This window comes from Rhea pennata, chromosome 3, assembly GCF_028389875.1.
Source record: "Rhea pennata isolate bPtePen1 chromosome 3, bPtePen1.pri, whole genome shotgun sequence".
NCBI lineage: Eukaryota > Metazoa > Chordata > Aves > Rheiformes > Rheidae > Rhea > Rhea pennata.
In genome coordinates, this window is record NC_084665.1 from 121,244,053 (window position 1) to 121,262,053 (window position 18,001).

The following is an 18,001-nucleotide window of genomic DNA, read 5'->3' on the forward strand; positions in this document are numbered from 1 at the left end:
CAATGATTATATTTTAAGGGTTTTGTTTAAGAAATGGAAGATTTATATAAATCATAACTGCTTATAAAAATGCATCTATTCCTCCTTCCTCTTTTCTTCCATTTTCATGCCTTACCTGGGGACAGGAGTAAAGCAGCAAAACTTATCCTGGTGTTCTCCATCAGCACTGTGAACTGCTCTTCCCTCCAGGCCAGTCCCTTGTTGCTGGAAATGCTGTGCTGAAGTTCATACCAATCCCTTAGATCTTAGGAGAGCAGTTTTAAGGTTTATTGCTCTTTAGATGCAGGTATGGCTGGGAGGTGATGTCCAGCTCTGTCTCCAACATGCCATTTCCAAGTGATGCACAAAACCCTCCAACATAATTGATATGTTTGCCCAGGGAGACAGAACTTGGTATACATTTTTTTTTTCTTTTCTTTCTTTCTCTTTTTTTTTTTTTTTAACTGATTTGTATAACTTAGGGACACCACCTCTCCCCTCTCCTACTTTCATAAACAGCTTGACATATTGCATCAGAAAAGCCCAGATACTACCAAGGGCACTTTGTAATCTGTCTGCTTGGGAGCAGAGAGATACCAGAATACCAATACGTATTGTGTATTGAGGAATCATGAAAAATGCTGTACTTAACTTCTTTAGGAGAAGGGTGAAAAAAGTGTGTGGTTGATATTTCCAGGTCCCCTTTAGCAGATTTGCTAATATAATGCAAGGCAAAATGTTAACTGCACCAGCTTCTTTCTTATGCTACTTTTGGCTGATTATGAGGAAAGTATTAAAAAAAAACAAACAAAAAAAAAAACAAAACAAAAAAAAACCTGCTATAAGTGTCTCTCCCTCCTCCTTTCCCCTCGATTATTTCAGATTTCTAAACATTGAGCATACCAATCAATATTCCATTAAGAGGAGAATTAACTTGGGAGAAGCTTGCATGTATTTGCATGTAGTAGTTTGTTTCTTGGTTTGTGGATTTCTTAGTTCTGTGCCCCCTTTCCTCCATGTCATCTGTTTAAAAAATAAATAAGTATTTGGACAATTGCCTCTAATAGCCAGGCTTGTCATGTGCCATCTCAGTTTTGTCAATATGAGTTGCTGGTACAGCCTTCTGGAAGGCTCTGCTAGCAGGCAGCAGTGATTGATCAGGCAAATGTTGGTAGTCACTTTTTTATTTCTGTTTTATAATAGTTGGGCATGGAGGTATTAGGCTTCAGATCAAGCGTTGCTCTTGGTTACACACTGGCAGATCACAGAAATCAATGTTGACTGGATGTGAGCGTTGGATTTGAGCTTTTGAGTTAACTCTTCTCATTTACATTAATACCAGCCTGGATTTTCTGTGGTCTGGATTGGGATGCCCAGTTTCAAAAAGTCAGAAACTGCAAGACTTTTTTTGTTCTCTGAGCTGATGTTTCCCTTCTCGTGGGCTCTGTGTGAGCCTGAGAGTGGAGAACACCCTCTTACTTTCTGAAGTCTAACTTTTGAGACTACAAACAACTGTGATGAAGTTTGATTTAAAAACTGCATGTAACACATGGAAGGGTGGCTCTGTGGGACCTTCAGGAGAACCTCTTAGTTGATCTTGGTAGTTAAATTATCAGTAGGGCCACTGAACTGTGGTCCAAACCACAACCTGGTCAACATGCATGGAGCTGCCATGTTCTCATGTGCATTTGGTGATGCCTAGTGCTGCTGTACCCAGAGGTGAAAATCACTTGGGAAGATCTGGAGGTCAAAGTAACAGTTAGCAAATCTCTGTAGATTCCAGCTGCTGCAAAAGAGAGGGTGCCAAGTTGAAGGCAAGCTGTATTTTCTGGCTTCAGGTGCAGTCAGGTACTTCAGCGTGTTCCTCTGCCCTGCAGTTCTGTATTACATAGTGGGCAAAGTTGTCATTGGCCCAAATCTGCTGAGTTAAATGAAGTTACGCTTCATACCAAGAAGATCTGAGATAAATGCTCAGCCTGTTCTTTTAGATTATCAAATCCCCAAAGTAAAGCTTATTTTCTACTACGTTTCTCTTTGGCGGGGGAAAAAATATATAATTTTATGATTAAACTTCTGGGCTGTTCTGGCTCTGCAACATTGCACCTTTATCTCTCTGGGGACTAAATAGCAAGTGAGGTTGTGGCTGATATTTGAGTTGTTATTTATAGGAGGAAAAAAAGAGGGTAAAGAAATGGCTTAACAAGTAAGGAGACAAAAAGGCCTGCCTGAAATCTGTTAAATATAGGGCTTGCTTTAAAAGCAGTAAAAATAAAAACATAAATTTAGCCAAAGGTGAAGAGAATTGTAGTTCACCCTAATACCCTTTATTTTGGATTGTTTTCCCCCTTGGAGAGATGGAAATTTTGAAAGTGCATTTGGGGAAGGGAGGGAGTGATGTTACTAAAAGAGAAATTGCAGCAAGTTTTCCTGAAACTCACTGTTTCAATATCACACTTGAACGGTTCACAGCAGCATCCTTCAAACCTTCTGAAAAACCGTTCTTAGACAAATCTTGTGGCTGCAGTATCTAAGTTACTGAAGTATTGTATTTCCCCCCCCCCCCCAAAAAAAAAAAAAAAGCCCACCCTGTGCGATGCTGCCTTCTTTATTTGGAGAACTGTGTGGCTGTGGTCCTCCTGTGGCACAATTAAGATGGTCTTGGTTGGAGATCAAGAACGACACCCAGTCGGTTCAGCCCGAGAAGCTTAACAAACTCGAATTTATGATGGAAACACGGGTACAGCCTCAACTCTGAGGCATCTACCGCTTCTCCATAATGTGTGTTTCTCAAGGGCTGAGATTCTCAGCTGAACTTGCTTTCAGCTTCGCAGCATCATTTTGCAGCAGCTTCTTAGTGCCAGAAGGGAGGGGAGGTTGGTCAGCCGAGTGGTAACATGTTCACAGGTGTCCTCCGCTTTTACTGTGACAGTCAGAGGCACCAAGGTAGAGGTTTAATCAGAGCATTAGGTGCCTTTGTACTTGTGATCTTAAAAAGCTAGTAGGCTGGGCAAACTGATTAGATTTTTGTTGTATGCAATCTAAATAGCATTTCTGGTTAACTCTTTCCTTGCTCTTATTTTCAGGCCCTACTGTTTATCCTGCAGTTACTCATCTCTATCAAACCATGAACGGGCTCAGATTTCCTCAAGGTACTTATCAACATGACACTGTATATTACAGTAGATTTAAAAACCGTCCCACTTTCTAAAAGTTGCATTATAAAATTAAGAACACGCCAGTTCTTGAGTAGGTCTGTAACCTCCTGGATTTGACTATAGCCTGTCCTAAATTTGCTTAGGAGGATGATTTTTTTCATAGTCTTTTTAGGGTAAAATATATATTTTATATATAAAGATTGCCCATAAAATTAACAGCAATTGCAAATGTATAACTTTGGGCTCTCTTACTGATTAGAAAATTGACAGATACCAAAAAAAAAAAAACAACAACAAGAAAAAAAGGTGGGGCGGTTGTTTTTTGCTTGCTTTTTTTTTTTGTTTGTTTGTTTGTTTGTTTTTCTTTTCCCCTGTGCTTGTTAGGCATGGTAGCATGTATATCTAAGATATGTAACTGTTTTAAGGGTTTGGGGGGGGGAAGGAAAAATAGCAAAGCTTATGCCTGTAATTACCACTCTAAAGCAAAGCTACTTTGAGAAGAAGACTAAACATTAGGAAGTCATTAAGAACCAAGAAATATCAGTACTCATCTTACCTACATAATCTTGTTACTTTTAATTTTAGGCAAAATTTATGAGTGTGGCCTTTGTGCTTGTATAAGCATTACATGCGCAGATGCAATATTTAATTTTGGCTTGTTGTATCTAATAAGTGGAATATGTTGGACTGCAGTTGCAATCAACACGTAACGTTGAGAGATGTCTGCAAGAGTGATGGTCACAGCTCATACGGTGCAACAAATGGCAGCGTTGCTCTGCGAAAACGAGAGCCTCCGTCTTCCCAGAGAAAATTGAAAATGTAGCTCGGGACCTCTGGGTGGGCTGCTGGCAAGGAAGAATAAATGTGGGATCTTTGAATTTTCAAGTAAAAGTCTCTTATGTCTGAGCTAAAAACCATCTGTTAGCCAAGCCTGCTTATCAACTGGTATGTGACCCGGCTGCCACTAGAGAGGGACGGAGCTCTATACAGAGCAGGGGTGTGTTACTTCTAGAAAGGGCAGTTTTCAGATAAATTAGGTTTTATTTTTTGCCTGGTTTGCTTTGCTTTTTTTGAGGGTAGAAAAGGAAAAGGTGAATGCTAAATCTTTCTGTTATTTATACTCAAGAACATCTTTGCAAGAGAAGTTTTGTTGATGAGAAATGTGTTGAGAAGGACGGAAATGCTTCACCTCCTCCGTACGCATCACACTCACAAATACTGCCACTGAGAAGCAACGATTAACTGCAGATTGTGTTGTGGGATCTCAAAACTCTCTTCTTTCAACTTATTTTGTCCTGGACTGCCTGAAAGTACCACCCCAAACTACTAAGCATTTTAATGATGGAGCGCATTGCTGTTGAGTTCAATTTGTTTTTTGAAAGGACAAGGAAGGAAAACTCCTCCATTTAGACCTAAGTTCTTCTGGGGCAAAGGCTGATGGTTTTTTTGTCTGTACAATTAGGCCTCTTTCCTAGCTGAGCCTTGTGCTTCAGCAGGACAAACATAATATGTAAACTGTAAAAATGCTGCTAGTCTCCCTCCTCCTTTCTGCAGTCTACTCTGTAAATACTCTGTTAAACTTTTCTTTTGCCTCAGCGTAACATAACTTTCTTTTTCAGTTGCCTTAATTACTTATTTTAGTGTTGGGAAAAAAGTATCCTCCGCAGGCAAAATGAACATTAAATATTGATTTCAGAAACCATGGATTTTTCTTTAATATTGTTATCTTTTTACTTGTCTGGACTAGGAACCTCAAATGCATACGAGTTAGGTATTTAGCAGTAAAACATGGGCTTGCTAGTCAGTGGTAAATCTGTTTCTTCTGGAAAGCAAGCCTGTGCTTTGTCTCACTCCATTAAAAATAGCAATCCCAGGAGTATGTTGAAGTCGCTGAACTACTTGGGGGTGCTCATTGCCGTAGAGGTCTGCAGTCACGCCCACCAGAGGGCATTTTATCACCAATTTCTTGGGGAGAAAGTTTTATCTGAAGTGACGATTATAGTAATAAATATTGGGAGAAAAAGCAACGTCTGAAACACTGCGCATATAGCTTTTTTTGTTTATATATAAATACATATGCTTATTTGCTGGCTGTATTTATATGTAAATAAACGGCAATGTCAGCTTGAATAGTTGGGTTTCCCCTCTATTTGTTTCCGAAATCGCTTCACATTTTACTTGGGGAAAATCTGGAGAAAAGGGAATCTTTCAAGGAACTCCTGCAGCTGGTAGAGCCATTGGTGACCAAGAAATTGGCCTCCACACCGAGCAAGCGCGGCGGATAGTTGCCGCGTAGCCCTGCTCCACTCCTTCCTGGGCTTGCAGAAGGAAGGGCTTCTGGTCGGGAGCACTGCTAGCTTAGGAGGCTGGAATTTGCAAATACACCCGCTAGTAAAGCCCCTGAATCCTAAGGAAACATTTGGCAGCCAGGGAAGTGTACATCTGCCAGATGGACCTGACGTCGTGCGCTTGGCAGCAGTTAATGCTAAGGCATGATATCATGCACAACCCCAGAATGACAGCTAGGAAGTGAGTTCTTATTTTTTTAAGAGCTGTACTTTGTTTGCATTTTATTTTTCTTCTCTGCCATCCGTTTGCCCTTATGAAAGAAGACTGGCGTAGAAAGGAGAAAATCTGCTGCTGGAAATGTCTCGTCTCATCCCTTCTCCAGGTGCATAGTGTTGGTGCCTGTGCTGTAGGTCGGGCCACCCCGGTTTGGATTCGTGACCGTTGTCAGCTTTGGGTGGCACACGTAATGTGAAATACTCTGTGCCCAGTGTGCCCAGCGCAGTTGGGGATTCATCGTGCGGACCCTGTGCTGTGCAAAGGACCCTTTGGAAAGATGGGAATAACTTGGAGCCCTGCTGTTGAAGGGGCTCATGTCATGAGGAGGGATTACAAGGAAACATAGACTTCTCCTGTTCTCCAAGTTGTTTTGACCTATGCTTGGCACCTCGATGGAGCATGCACAGACCTACAGATGTCTCCCATGAAATATGTATGGAGGCTTTGTGATTTCTTTAAGGATCTAGTTATAAACAGCAGAAGTTAGAGGGATCTTGGTAGGAAGAAGGAGAAGCAAAAGCATGTGCCAGCAGTATAGATGTCTGGAGGACACCATGTGGAGGGGTCTTCTCTGTGGGGGGATGCTCCATGCGGTGCTGGTAGCGGGGGACAGAAGGTGTCATAATCCCCCTCCATTCGTGACTGTTCCCCCGCTGGGGAAAAACAAAAGTGGGGGCCGTGTTAGGGTCTAGAGAACTCTTCACTCACTCCAAAACAGAGCTCAAACCCTCCGCAAATGGTGGTCGGGAAACTGTATGGAAACAAGTGCTCTCACCCTAAAAATAAATGTGTGCAGTGAAAAAGTGAGGTGGAGAATTAATCAAGGCTAGCTCCTGCCTGATCAGCAGCGGGCAGTCGCCTAGTAAAATGTCTGAATGTTTTTCAGACTCTTTATTCAGATGATAGATACTTTGGCCAGGAAATATTTTTCCAGCTGTATTAGTGTCTGTGCAAATAAACGACTTGTAAAAGAATTTTATTAACCCTGTGGGACCGAAACTTTAAATAATTTTTTTTAGCTAGAGAGAGTTGTTTTCCAGAACTATATTGAAGATTTGATAAGTTATGTCTTTGCCACCTTGTCATCTCTGGGTTTGCTACCTTAATACCAGTGAGAGTTGAAAAAAAGAGATGTCATGGGTAAGAGTTGGGAATAAGGCTGTCTTGGTGTTTTTTTGTTTGTTTTGTTTGTTTGTTTTCATCTGTGCCTGTCTTTGAGGGCTCAAATGTAAATCAGCATAAAAAGAACTTAGCTACATATATGTCTTTGGATCCAATACAGTATGTTGCTGTCTTTCCTTTTAGCTTTATCTGTGGCAACTAATTATAAACTGTAGAGACTCAAGTGAGCCACTGCTGTGGTGGTGGATGAGTAAGTCTGCTAGGCACTCTGTTAGGATTAAAAAAAAAGTAGATGGCAGCACTAAGCTGTTGTGAGGGAGAGAGGATTTGAAGGTGAGAAGGATGAAAAAGCCCGTTAAATCTGCAATTATTGCAACAGTGCAAAGCTCCCGCCACATTATAGTAACTCATATTAGTGGAAAAACCTTGCAATCTGGTTTCCCTGCTGTTACACTGGGAATAGACACTACTGCTTCCTCCCGTTTCATTAGTGAGGACCGTATGAGGTCTCCGTGTAATTCTGAGCTAAAACAAGCGCGTATCTGGGTTTCCTACTGAGTGACTTAAGGATTTGACCTGGCTGCTGTTTGCATCTTGGTTACTGCTAACTTATTAGCAGCATTGCCAGTGTATCAGAAGTAATTCCTTGGCTTCCAAAATGCATGCAAGAAGAAACATACCTAATTGCAGTGGATTTTCATTTTGGAGTATAGCTACAGTCAAGTTCTGGAAGTTCATGGCAAAAGTAGCTGAGGGCCTTTCCAGACCAGGCAGAAATCGTCTGATTATCCAGTGTCTGCATTTGTATTTTGGTTTGCTTCAGCAGAAGCTTTTCATATTGAAAACAACTACTTCTCACCTTTTGCTCACTTCTTTGCCTCACTTCAGGCTGGTATCGAACACTGAATGATTTAAGGAACGTTTCGAATGTTCCTCTGGAGAGAAGAAAAAAAAAAACCCCACTACGGTTGCACTGGAGCCAGGTGACGGACTTGCTTGTAAAATATTTCTGAATAGAAAAAGGCTGTGTTTCCATTCTGCGAGCTCTAAAATCAAACAAAAAATGTCGGCGATTTTGTTATTTTCCTGCTCTTTGAGGCAGATTGCCCAGCAATATTCAGAGGAATTGGCAGTGCATGCCGGAGGGATGGGAAGGCACTTGGATACCTTAATGATGGGCGTAACATCCAATTTTGAAGGGAATGGGACAGGAGAAAATCCACGTGGTTTAATTCTGATAAAAGCACAAAGCCTGTAAGCATAAAGCTATTTCCAACTTCTTGTCCTACCTGTGCTCTCATTAGCTAACAGGAAAAGCTCAATAAGACGCAGAAAATCAGCTTCCCCAAATCACGTGTGGGATGTCAAGAAGAAGTCTTAGTAGACAGCACAAAGCAGCAAGAAGCAGGAAGGAAGTAACGTGTTACTAGCTAGGAATTAAGGCTGATTTATAAAACTGAAGCGTTTTACAGTAACGAAGGCATGCAGACCCCAACTGAATTAGCTGGGGTTATCGTCGCCAGGAACCTAACGCAGCACCTGCTCTGCAAGTAACGTTGCCCTCCTCCTCAATTTTAGGCTGTAAATTCCTTGTTGAAAAGATAACTAGTATTTTATCCTGCCCCAGACGGGGCGGTCTGGCAGATACATCACTGAGCTGGGGATTAGGGCAGGGCGCGGGGCTGGGAGCGAGGGTCCGAACGCACGGCCGGGCTCTAGCGCTGCCCGACGAGGTGACAAGCGGATGATTCTTGCATTGCTGAAATATAAATAACTGTATCCTAAGCAGTGCTAGGACCTCCTTGGACCCCGGGACCAGCTGGCAGAGTCTGGCTCGGTTGCATTCTTGCTCGCACCAGCGAGGCGACTGCAGCTGAATTGAGTCCACAGCTTGCAAACGCCTCCACTTCCACAGTCACTCGCCCAAGGAGCGTTTGGGTTTAGGAGAATCGCTCTTCTTTCCCCCCCCTCCCACCTCCAACCCAGCCAGCGGGGCAGACGGCTTAACGCTGGGGGGGGTTGCTGCCGAGACCCGTGGCGACGCGGGGGCTCGCCGGGCATCCCGCCCTCATCGGGCACGGGAGACCAGGCGGCCGCGAGCCCTAAGCCTTCATAAAATAGCTTTGCGCGGCACAGAGTCAAGACTTTCACTGACGACAGACGTTTTAGAAGATAATTCCTGGCGATCTTCTACCGTTTTGTTTTATCGTTCGAGTAAGCGCAGCTCCTCCTCTGCAATTTGGAAGGCGATACGGGTGAGAAGATTGCAGACGAACAGGTTCCTGGAGACTTCAAACTTTTGTGGATGAAAATGTCAAGTAATTTGGAAATGGATCAGTACTAAAACGGAGTGTGTGCGCACACAGTTAAGACGTTGTTGACTTTACATCTAGTCAGCTAAAAAAAAATAGTCTTTTTGTCAGAAGACTCAAAAAAAATCCCACCTACAGATATTTGAGTGTGTACAGGGAAAGAGGAATTGCATACATGTTTTTTCTCATGTTCTCAGTGTTAATGATGTTCTCTAATTTGGTAGTTGTGTCTTATCAGTTTGTTTTGAATCTGTTGTTAGTCCTTAGGCAGCAGCAGCCTTTAGCAAGAACCATTGCTTAAAGGATGTATGTTCTGCAGCTCTGCCAAGGTGTAGTTCTCATGGCACTGCCGGTGATAATTAGGTGCAAAATAATTATGAGTATGTGATTACAATCTATATCTGCAATTGATTATACTTGGATATTTCATTAATTAAAGCAAGTGGCTTAAAAAAAAATCCCCAAACTTTATATATGGGATGTGCCAGCAGCCTGTAGCTCCTTCTTCACTGCAGATTAAGACAGGTAACTAACTTTATGTGATGCCAATTGCATGCAGTGTTGTTATACTTACTGTAGGAATTTTGTGGGTTTTAACCGATAGAAAAAGTCTCTGCTAAAACAAAACAACAGTTAAGACGGCAAGTAGATTCTACTTTTGGAAAACTGGACATGTTTTGAAGAAATACTGGTTTTAATATTCTCATTTTTATGCCCTCCTGAAAAGCTGAGATAGTTAACTGATAAACTTTGAAGAAAGATGATCATGGTCGCTATTGTTCTATTATACTTTCAGGAAGAAGATGGGATAGAGGATGGGGTTTTTTGTCTTAATTTAGGTTTGAGTTACATATGAAGGATCAGTTTACTCCTCTTTCTTAAAATGAATGTTCATTGAATTTGGTGAATATTTTTCTGAAAACCACCATTTTCATGGGCTAGATTCTTATTGTGATGTATCCAAATGAAGCTTAAAAATGGTCAGACTGACTGTGGAGCTGTCAGTTTTGCTCCATTTGATCAAGCATCTCCTCCCAGCAGTTCCCACAGGCAGATGGTTCAAAAAAGAAGAAATGATACTTTGCTTTGGACAGCTGCAATCATCTCTATTTCTCACTACCTTTCAGGGGTTATTTTGGAATTAAATACCTTATTCCAAGGTATCATGGACTTTCGAAACTCTAGAAGTTCTTAACCATCTAAACATGTCTAGTTGCTTTGGAGGAATTCTTCCTTTTTTGGCCTTGACAGCTTTTTTTGCCTTCAAGCAAGGCAAAGTCTAGTCAGGCATTTTGAGACACTCTTATTTTTATCTATTCCATAACTTGCTGCTTTTATTGAATTCCCCTTTGCTATGAGACCAAGAGGAGAGAAACTCAAGTTATGACTTTTCTGTGCTAGTCACGATTTTACATTTTTATTTTGTCTCAAAAGTCAGCTATTTTGTCTTCAGTCTGCCTTCAAATAAGAGTCTTCACATCCAAAATATTGTTGTTACGGTCCTCTGAGCCCTCTCTGAGCCTGCAGTATCTCCCTTGAATTTGGGCCTCTAGTATGAGGAGCAAGGAAGTAATACTATTGATTTGATAGTGGCACTTCAGAACTGCATTTATGGTTCAAGCTAACACAGTGAGGGTTTTTTTGTTTTATTTTCCCTGTCTCAGTGATGGCTAAGTTGCAGTCCTTTCGCTGTGGTTTCCAGATTTTCCGCGACTTGGTGCCCATATTAATTTTAGCTAAGATATCTGGCTTGCTTTCCCTGATACAAACTGGATGAATCTATTCTGCATATTTCAGTACAGATGTTCCTCGGTGTTCTTGAAGTTGGGAGTTTCCCTTTTGTTTAGATAAATGACTCACCTGAGCATTCCTGCAGATTAAGACATTTTTTTGGAAATCTCTGAACCTGATCTTTCTGCGTCCTTGAAGCTACGCTAACCTAAAGAAATTCGTGTAAGGATGCTGATTTTTTTTTATGTGGATCATATATTAATCAAGAGTCCAATCCTGTGATTTGGATTTTTTTTCGAAGTGTTACATCAGTCGAAGATAGTGATTTACTAAAGGTTAGCCATTCTTCTTATATTCTCAGGATTAGACTGTAGCTTTTCTCTCTTTAGTACTGAGAGTCATGTCCAGGTCTGCACTGGCTGTGCCCAGGCTTCATATACCGGTGTGTATTCCATTCCAGCTGTTGACCAAGGCAGGAGAAGTGGTTGAGCGTACTGCTCTGCCCGCATCGTGCCCATCCTCACCCCACATCTCTTCCTGTGCTGCCTTTCATGATAACTCAAGTGGAACTTCTTTCAAAAAACTGATTTTAAAAAAAGCTGCACAACTTCCCCCAATGAATGTGGCTTTAACACCTAGTTGATGCTTCTCAGGTGTCTTCTGCTTTTCTAAAAGTTTGAGTGTGCTGACTTGGATTGAACAGCACTGATTTATGAAATAAATCGTAAACAAAGCTGGCTGACTAGAAAGGTTTTCAGTTTGTGGAAACTTAATTACAGGGGAGTAGGAAGGATTTGGGTAGTTGGTGTTGCTCTGTTTTTATTCAACTTTCATGAAAATTAGATCTAAGCATAAGTACCAGAAAATTTCCTTCATGCTGCAAATTCTCAGAAAGCATCATCATTTATAAATAAGGAAACAAATAAAAATGTATCACTTTTTTTTTTTTTTTTTTTTTTTTTTTTTTTGCTAGGAAGTAATATTTTTATGTAATCAAATGACTCCAGAAGCTGGCAAACTGCTTTAAGAAAAACATCAAATGTGATTAAGGAAAACACCAAGCTGGCAACTGTTGGACCTTTATGGTGGTTAGGGCTTCTCAGTGCTCCAGAAACAATGTGAGAATAAATAATAACAGACTTGTTTTCTTGAGAAAATCCAAGGCAGTCGTACCTGGTGAGCTGCAGCCTTTCCCTTCTGCTCAGTGACTTCCCATGTCCCTGTGGCACCTTTCACTCGCCCGTGTCAGAGACTTTGCAGGCTTTGGCGGACGGGAAAGGCAAGAGACAGAGAGGAGACGGGAGGTTTGCCTGAGGCTATTGAATCAAACGTATTCCCAGGTCTGGCGGCAAGATTGCAAGCAGCACATTTCTCTCAAAGCTCATGTAATCTCCTGTCCCGCAGGCCGGTGCTGTTTGCCTGTGCCCGGGAGGTCTCAAAGGTGACCTGCCTTCGGAGGTGGGCCAGCGGCTGCAGGGAAGTGGCTTGTGATAATAGAATCACGTCTACCCAACTCCTAAGGGCTCTGTTAGTCTTATAAAGGTAAAATTTTAGTTCTACTATCAGAGTCCCTCCTAGTCCTCATACAGTAGATGGAGACAAGGTATTTAGTGCTTCTTTTTTCTTTCCCTGAAGGTTAAATGGTCCTTCACCTCCAAAAGATTGAGAAATCTTCCATGTCATAGGCTGCCCAAGCAGTGCCTGCGGCTTTCAGCGCTCTGATTTTTTTTTTCCATTTTATTTCATGAAATACCTGTTCACTTCCATTTCAGGTGGACATAGTAGTACAGCTGGGCGGGGGGACACTGTGTGGCCTCCTCAGCAGAACGCTGAGTGCATCAGCTCTGCAGCTGCTGATGGCCCAGAAACCTCAACAGGGAGCTGGAAATCATGCATAAATGGAGGTGTAGCTGGAAGGTGCCGAGTGGGAGGTGCAGTGGGCTGAAAGATGCAGTTTCAGAACTGGTTCGTGATCTGTAAGGTGGTGTGAGATGCTCAGGCAATGCCGAAAAGCCATCACCCCAAAGGGAAACACGCAAATTTTTGTTTTGGTGACTATGGGATGCCAAGGCAGACTAGAAGTGCAGCGTCCTAAGCAGCTGTGTGATCCGTGCTGCCTTCTGCTGAGGCAGCTCATCCTAACTGCTAGCTTGCCGAGATGAGGTGCCTCTTGCGAGTTTGGGCAGCAGGTGGGCAGCAGTTTTGGGGTTAGCCAGAAGGACATGGGTAACTCTAACTGTAATACCATCCAAAGCGGTGTGTCCCTGTGCCGGGTGTTGTGCAGCGAGCCTCGGCATTGACGCAACGATGAACGGAGCTGGTGGGCTTGTCGTTAGGGCTGGGATCGTGGGCGATGGTCCATTTCTTAGAGCTGCAGAGTGCTGTGGGGCTCACTCTGCAGCGTTCTGTCTGTGAATGGTTTTTCACTGCTTGCAAAAAAAATGAAAGGGGGTAGGAAGAGATTTTCCCCCCTTTCTGCGTGCATGAAACCCAGTCATTGGCAGTGGCTGTCAAGTTCTCTCTTTTTAAGTAGCGGAGGGAAGCCAGAGCAATGGGCTGCAAAGCCTCAGAAGTGGGGTAGGAAAGAAACTTCAGCAGAAGGATGTTCTCAAAGCACCGAGCCAGGGTCAGAGCAGCATGGTGACGATGAGCAGTGTTAGTGGCAGGTATCAGAGCACAAAGGGTGTCGGAAATCTGAAGCACCCTCCGGAAGGGAGGTGTCCATGGAAGGAAGGTGGGATGTGCAGACAGGAGATGATGAGAGCTTTTCTTATTTGAGCTTAAAGGAGAATTAGAAGGAGGATAATCTGCTGTGACAGCTGGCAGGTAGCTTCTGCGCTGCTGTGTCAGCAGTGTAGGAGTCCTCTCCCAGCACCAGTGGCTGGTGATAGAAGAACACAGCCACTGACGGGCTAAGCAGGGACCTTCCCTCCATGCGGCATGAAGGAAGAAGTTGGTTTATGGGAACAGAGAGAGCAAAATACTTTTTCTCGTTGGAGTAGATGACTTCCAGTTAGAGTGGAGTGTTTGAGGGGGGTAAGCTGCACTGCTGCTTTTGCAATTCTGGAAACCTTCAGTTACTTTCTGCTTTTTTTTGATGAAGATGGATGTAGTAATCTTACTGCTGAAAGCTGTTAGGTGATCAAGCCTTTGGATTTTTTTTAATTTTTCCCAGTAGTTTGTTTCCCTGTTTGAAAGCTATTTGAGAAGGAAATTATTTATCTAATCATCTATCTTTCAGCTGTGTTCACGTAGAGACTGGCCATGTTTCCAGCCTGAGAATGTGCTGCCAGATACCTCTTTTTTTTTCTTTAAAATTATTTTTAATTGCCTTTTCTCTTAATTTCTGTCTCCATGAGGTTTCTTACCACTAGTCATTAACTTACCAATGCAGATGATAAGACAAATCCTTAAGCTTTGAATGGAGGTTGGGGCAGAAAACAGTTAAAAGCCCTTTGAGGGAATATGCCACTCCCTAATGAAATGGCTGGGCACATGCTTTTCCTTTTCTGAAACCAAACCAGCCCTCCTGTGGTCTCATGGGGCCTACTCTGACCTGAAGATCAGGAGACCAACAGTTTCCATTTCACTTTTTGGCTCTTCATAGTGTTTGTATTTTAGGAATGGGGAGTGTCTGCTGTTTTTGGTATCTGACTGCTACTTGAGAAATAAATTGAGACGCCACACAGGGTCCCGGGCAGCTTTTCATGAAGTAGCCTACTTATTTCATCTGGCAGCCTACATCCTATCCACTCAGCACAGCTGCATGTGCCAAATCCCATGCTTGCTTGGTAGCTCCAGAGTCTAGATCACAATCCTACACTTGTTTGGTAGCTCCAGAGTTCAGACCACAATCACTCCTCAGAGTGGAAACCAAGCGCAGGATCTGGGACATTTCCCCTTGCAAGTCACAATTAAGATGTCAAAGTCCATATATTTTTTGCTAGCAGTTGGTACATGCAACTTTAATTTATATCTCACCTAAAGGCAAAGGTTGGTGCTTTGAACATCAGAAGATCCATGGTTTACCGCTCCCATAAAAGCAATAATATAGAGCAATAGTAGGAAAATAACAGCAAAACTCCCACGAGTGGAGAACTTGCTTGAATGGCTTGACCACTTAAACTAGTCAAATCCAGGACAGGTAGAGACAGTTAAGCATCTAACTTAATATGTCAGAATAAAATGCTAAAATGCCTTATTTTACAGATGCAGTATAGATGATGTTATTTTGAATCCAACTGGATGTCATTAGCTTGAAGTGCAAACCTCTAATGAGGACTGAATCCGAATCAGTTACGCTGATCAGAGATGTCTGCCCCACTGGAGCGGTTCCTGCAACGCAGGCTCCTCCGGCAGTGTTGGGCACCTCTGACAGCTCCTTCCCCCAAAGGAGGTTCAGGAGCAGAAAACATGGATCATCAATTGCACAGGTCTCTTGAGCTCTCTTTATTACTTTTCCATCATTTCTAGTGGCAGAGGACAGGCAGTGTCTGCTACATCAGTGTGGTTTAAAAAAAAAAACTTTTTTTTTTTTTTTTTTTTTTTTTTAAAAAAGGCATTGGGAAGAGTTCAGTACTTCCACTAAACAGGCAGGCAAACTAGTCTGCTAGGAAGCATCATAATTAAAAGCAAACTACAGTTGTCAAAATAAATGAACAAAACACAGTTCATGATGCATTACCTTGTTTGCTTGCTTGCACATTACCAAGTTTTTTGGATTAGCAATTGGTCTCCTGCTCATTAGTGAGCCTTAATTGGATTCTGTTGTGATATTTATTGACAAATTCAAGAATAGGGAAAGAAGAGGAAATGAGAATTGTACAGGTCAAAACCAACACACTTACTGGCTGGATCTACGTGTAAAGGTGTAATTCAAGTTCTCCTCCTGACTGGGGAGAAGCAGCTGCCTGCCACCGCCTAGGAGAGCAGCGTACGTGCTGTTGCATCTTCAATCACCGCCCGGTCACCTGGGATTCCAGTTTGATTTGTTTGGAAAACGTCAGAGGTGCTGTGGAGCCCCTTGTGCCACCGAGCCCCGGCCGCGAGCTGCCCTTCGGTTTCCCCTGCGGCGCTGGGACGGGAGCCCTGCTGCGCTGCCTTTTTCCTATTCCGCCCAGGAGCAGCTGCCTCCGCCGTTACTCGCGGCCTTCCCAGAAGGGACGAGCTGAGAGCGGTGCAACTCCTGCCAGCTCGTCCGCTGTCCCTGAGGCTATGAGTAGCGTTAGTGAAAACCGACCGTGGAAGAAATGCACGGGCTACTGTTTGGAAAGCCAGCGGCCGCGTCTGCAGCGTGGCCGTGCTGCCGGCTCCGGGAAGGACGTGCTGGTTTGTGTCATGGATGCACGCTAAATCTGTGTCAGAAGAAGCTAAATCTGTGTCAGAAGAAGCTACGACATGCCTGCGTCAAGGAGGCAGAGGAGATTGCTTTAGCAAGTGCAGTAATTTTTAACGAATGTTTGGGAGGTGGTTTTCTCCCCCTTCATATCAGAGAAGGTTTTTTTCTTGACCAGTGAATTTTTTTTACGTATATAAAAGTAAGAAGTACACAAAAGAAACTACAGAATTCCTTGGTCTGCATTTTATTCAGACTTCAGCACTTTATGGTCCCATATCTATGTCCTCCTAGCTATCTCGGCAAGTTTTTTGGATAACAGCAAGACACGATTTACGTCACTCTTACCTTGTGAGGAAGTTAGTTGCGTTGATGCGGAGCAAAACAGCCTCAGAGGGTTTTAGCAGAGAAAGGAGTGCTGCAAGAGTGGCAATGGGAAGGACGCCCCAAGAATGTGAAGTAGCAGTAGAAGCTCCTAGCGTTTCTAGTAGTCAGGATGCTGGGGAAGAACTCATGTTTTCTGGTATCTGAGCGTTACTCCTCAACCTTGCTGATACATCTCATAGCTGCATCTGACCTGCAGATCGAGAGCATGACCTTCCATCAGGCTTCTCCATGCTTGACATAGGTGTTTGCAAAACCTGTGCTCAGAGCTGTATTCCTTTGCGTTGGCATGGTAAGCTTGGCAAAAGTTGGTGTTTTCCTTTATCCTATTAATTGCTCTGGGCCACATCTTGGCTGGCACATGCTTCCAATAAGTTTATTCTAAATTTTGTCCCAAAACTGTTTTGGTTCTATTAGGAAGACCATTGGCATATAGATTTAGCAGTCTTAATTCTTTTTAAAAAAGTTTCTTTATCCGGAGAAATACAGTAAGCAAAACCAGATTGAATGAGTTGGTTATACTTAGTCCCTAGTGTTCCATTAACTACATATTGCTGGCAAGTTACAAGGCTTACAAATAGCTCTCTTTCATGCTGAACTTTTTATTTGCAGGGTATTACAGCCTCCTAAAATGCTGAAGTCCTTCCAGTATTTTTAGGAGAAGCACAAGTTAATTTTAGAACCTGTGGTAAAACAGATTGATTAGTAACTTGGGATAGCTCGAGCACAAAGAGCAGTGGGGTGTTGTAACTCTCTGGAACAGTCGTCTGTGTCTTGCTGAGCCCCAGAGGATGCAATACCTCTCAAGCCACGCTGCAGTCACTGAAGGCTATGGAGATGGATGTTCTTGTTGTTACCGAGGGGAGACATCTGGACTGACTCCAGAGTGGGACATGCTCTGCCCTCTTGGTCTCTGCTGAGAATTCTTCAGGCATGCTGGAAAAACAGTTCATTTAACAAAGTTTCTCAGGAAAGCCAAGGGCTGTGTTAAGGTTGATATTGGTGCATAAGAGGAGGTTCTTCCACATTATTTCCATTTGCACGTTTTTGTTATGATGGGCGGTCAGCATTTAACTGCGTGCTGAATTGCCAGGTCAGCTAAGCTATGCTTGCAGGACATCTTTGCTTGTGGACTGCTGCATGTTTCACTGCTGAGCTGTCAGGTGACCTGCCAACCATTAAAATACAAAGATCCAAATTAGATGCCTCCATATTGCATAAAGTTTGTCAGGAGGCCTGAGCTCAGATCCTTGAGCTAAATGAGTCAGAGGAAGAAATGAACGTGGAGTTTCTCGCATTGTGCTGTTGAAACACTAAATGGGAAAGGCAGCCACCCATTTTTGGTCCAATACATAAGTGGAAGGGTAATGTAAGAATCTCATAGGGTATGAGCTATCAGATTAGCCTTTTGGCAACAT

General features: G+C 43.0%; 1 protein-coding gene across 3 annotated transcripts in view; it reads left to right on the forward strand.

Moving 5' to 3' along the window:
• KLHL29 (kelch like family member 29) overlaps positions 1-18,001 on the forward strand; it is a 373,000-nt gene that overhangs the window by 6,977 nt on the left and 348,022 nt on the right. Inside the window, exon 2 of one of the 3 annotated variants that reach the window (XM_062573180.1) lies at positions 3,063-3,128. The exons of the other annotated variants lie outside the window; for them this stretch is intronic. Coding sequence (XP_062429164.1) covers positions 3,104-3,128 — 25 coding nt within the window. The 5' untranslated portion in view covers positions 3,063-3,103. The remainder of the gene's footprint in view (positions 1-3,062; positions 3,129-18,001) is intronic. 3 annotated transcript variants of the gene reach the window in all.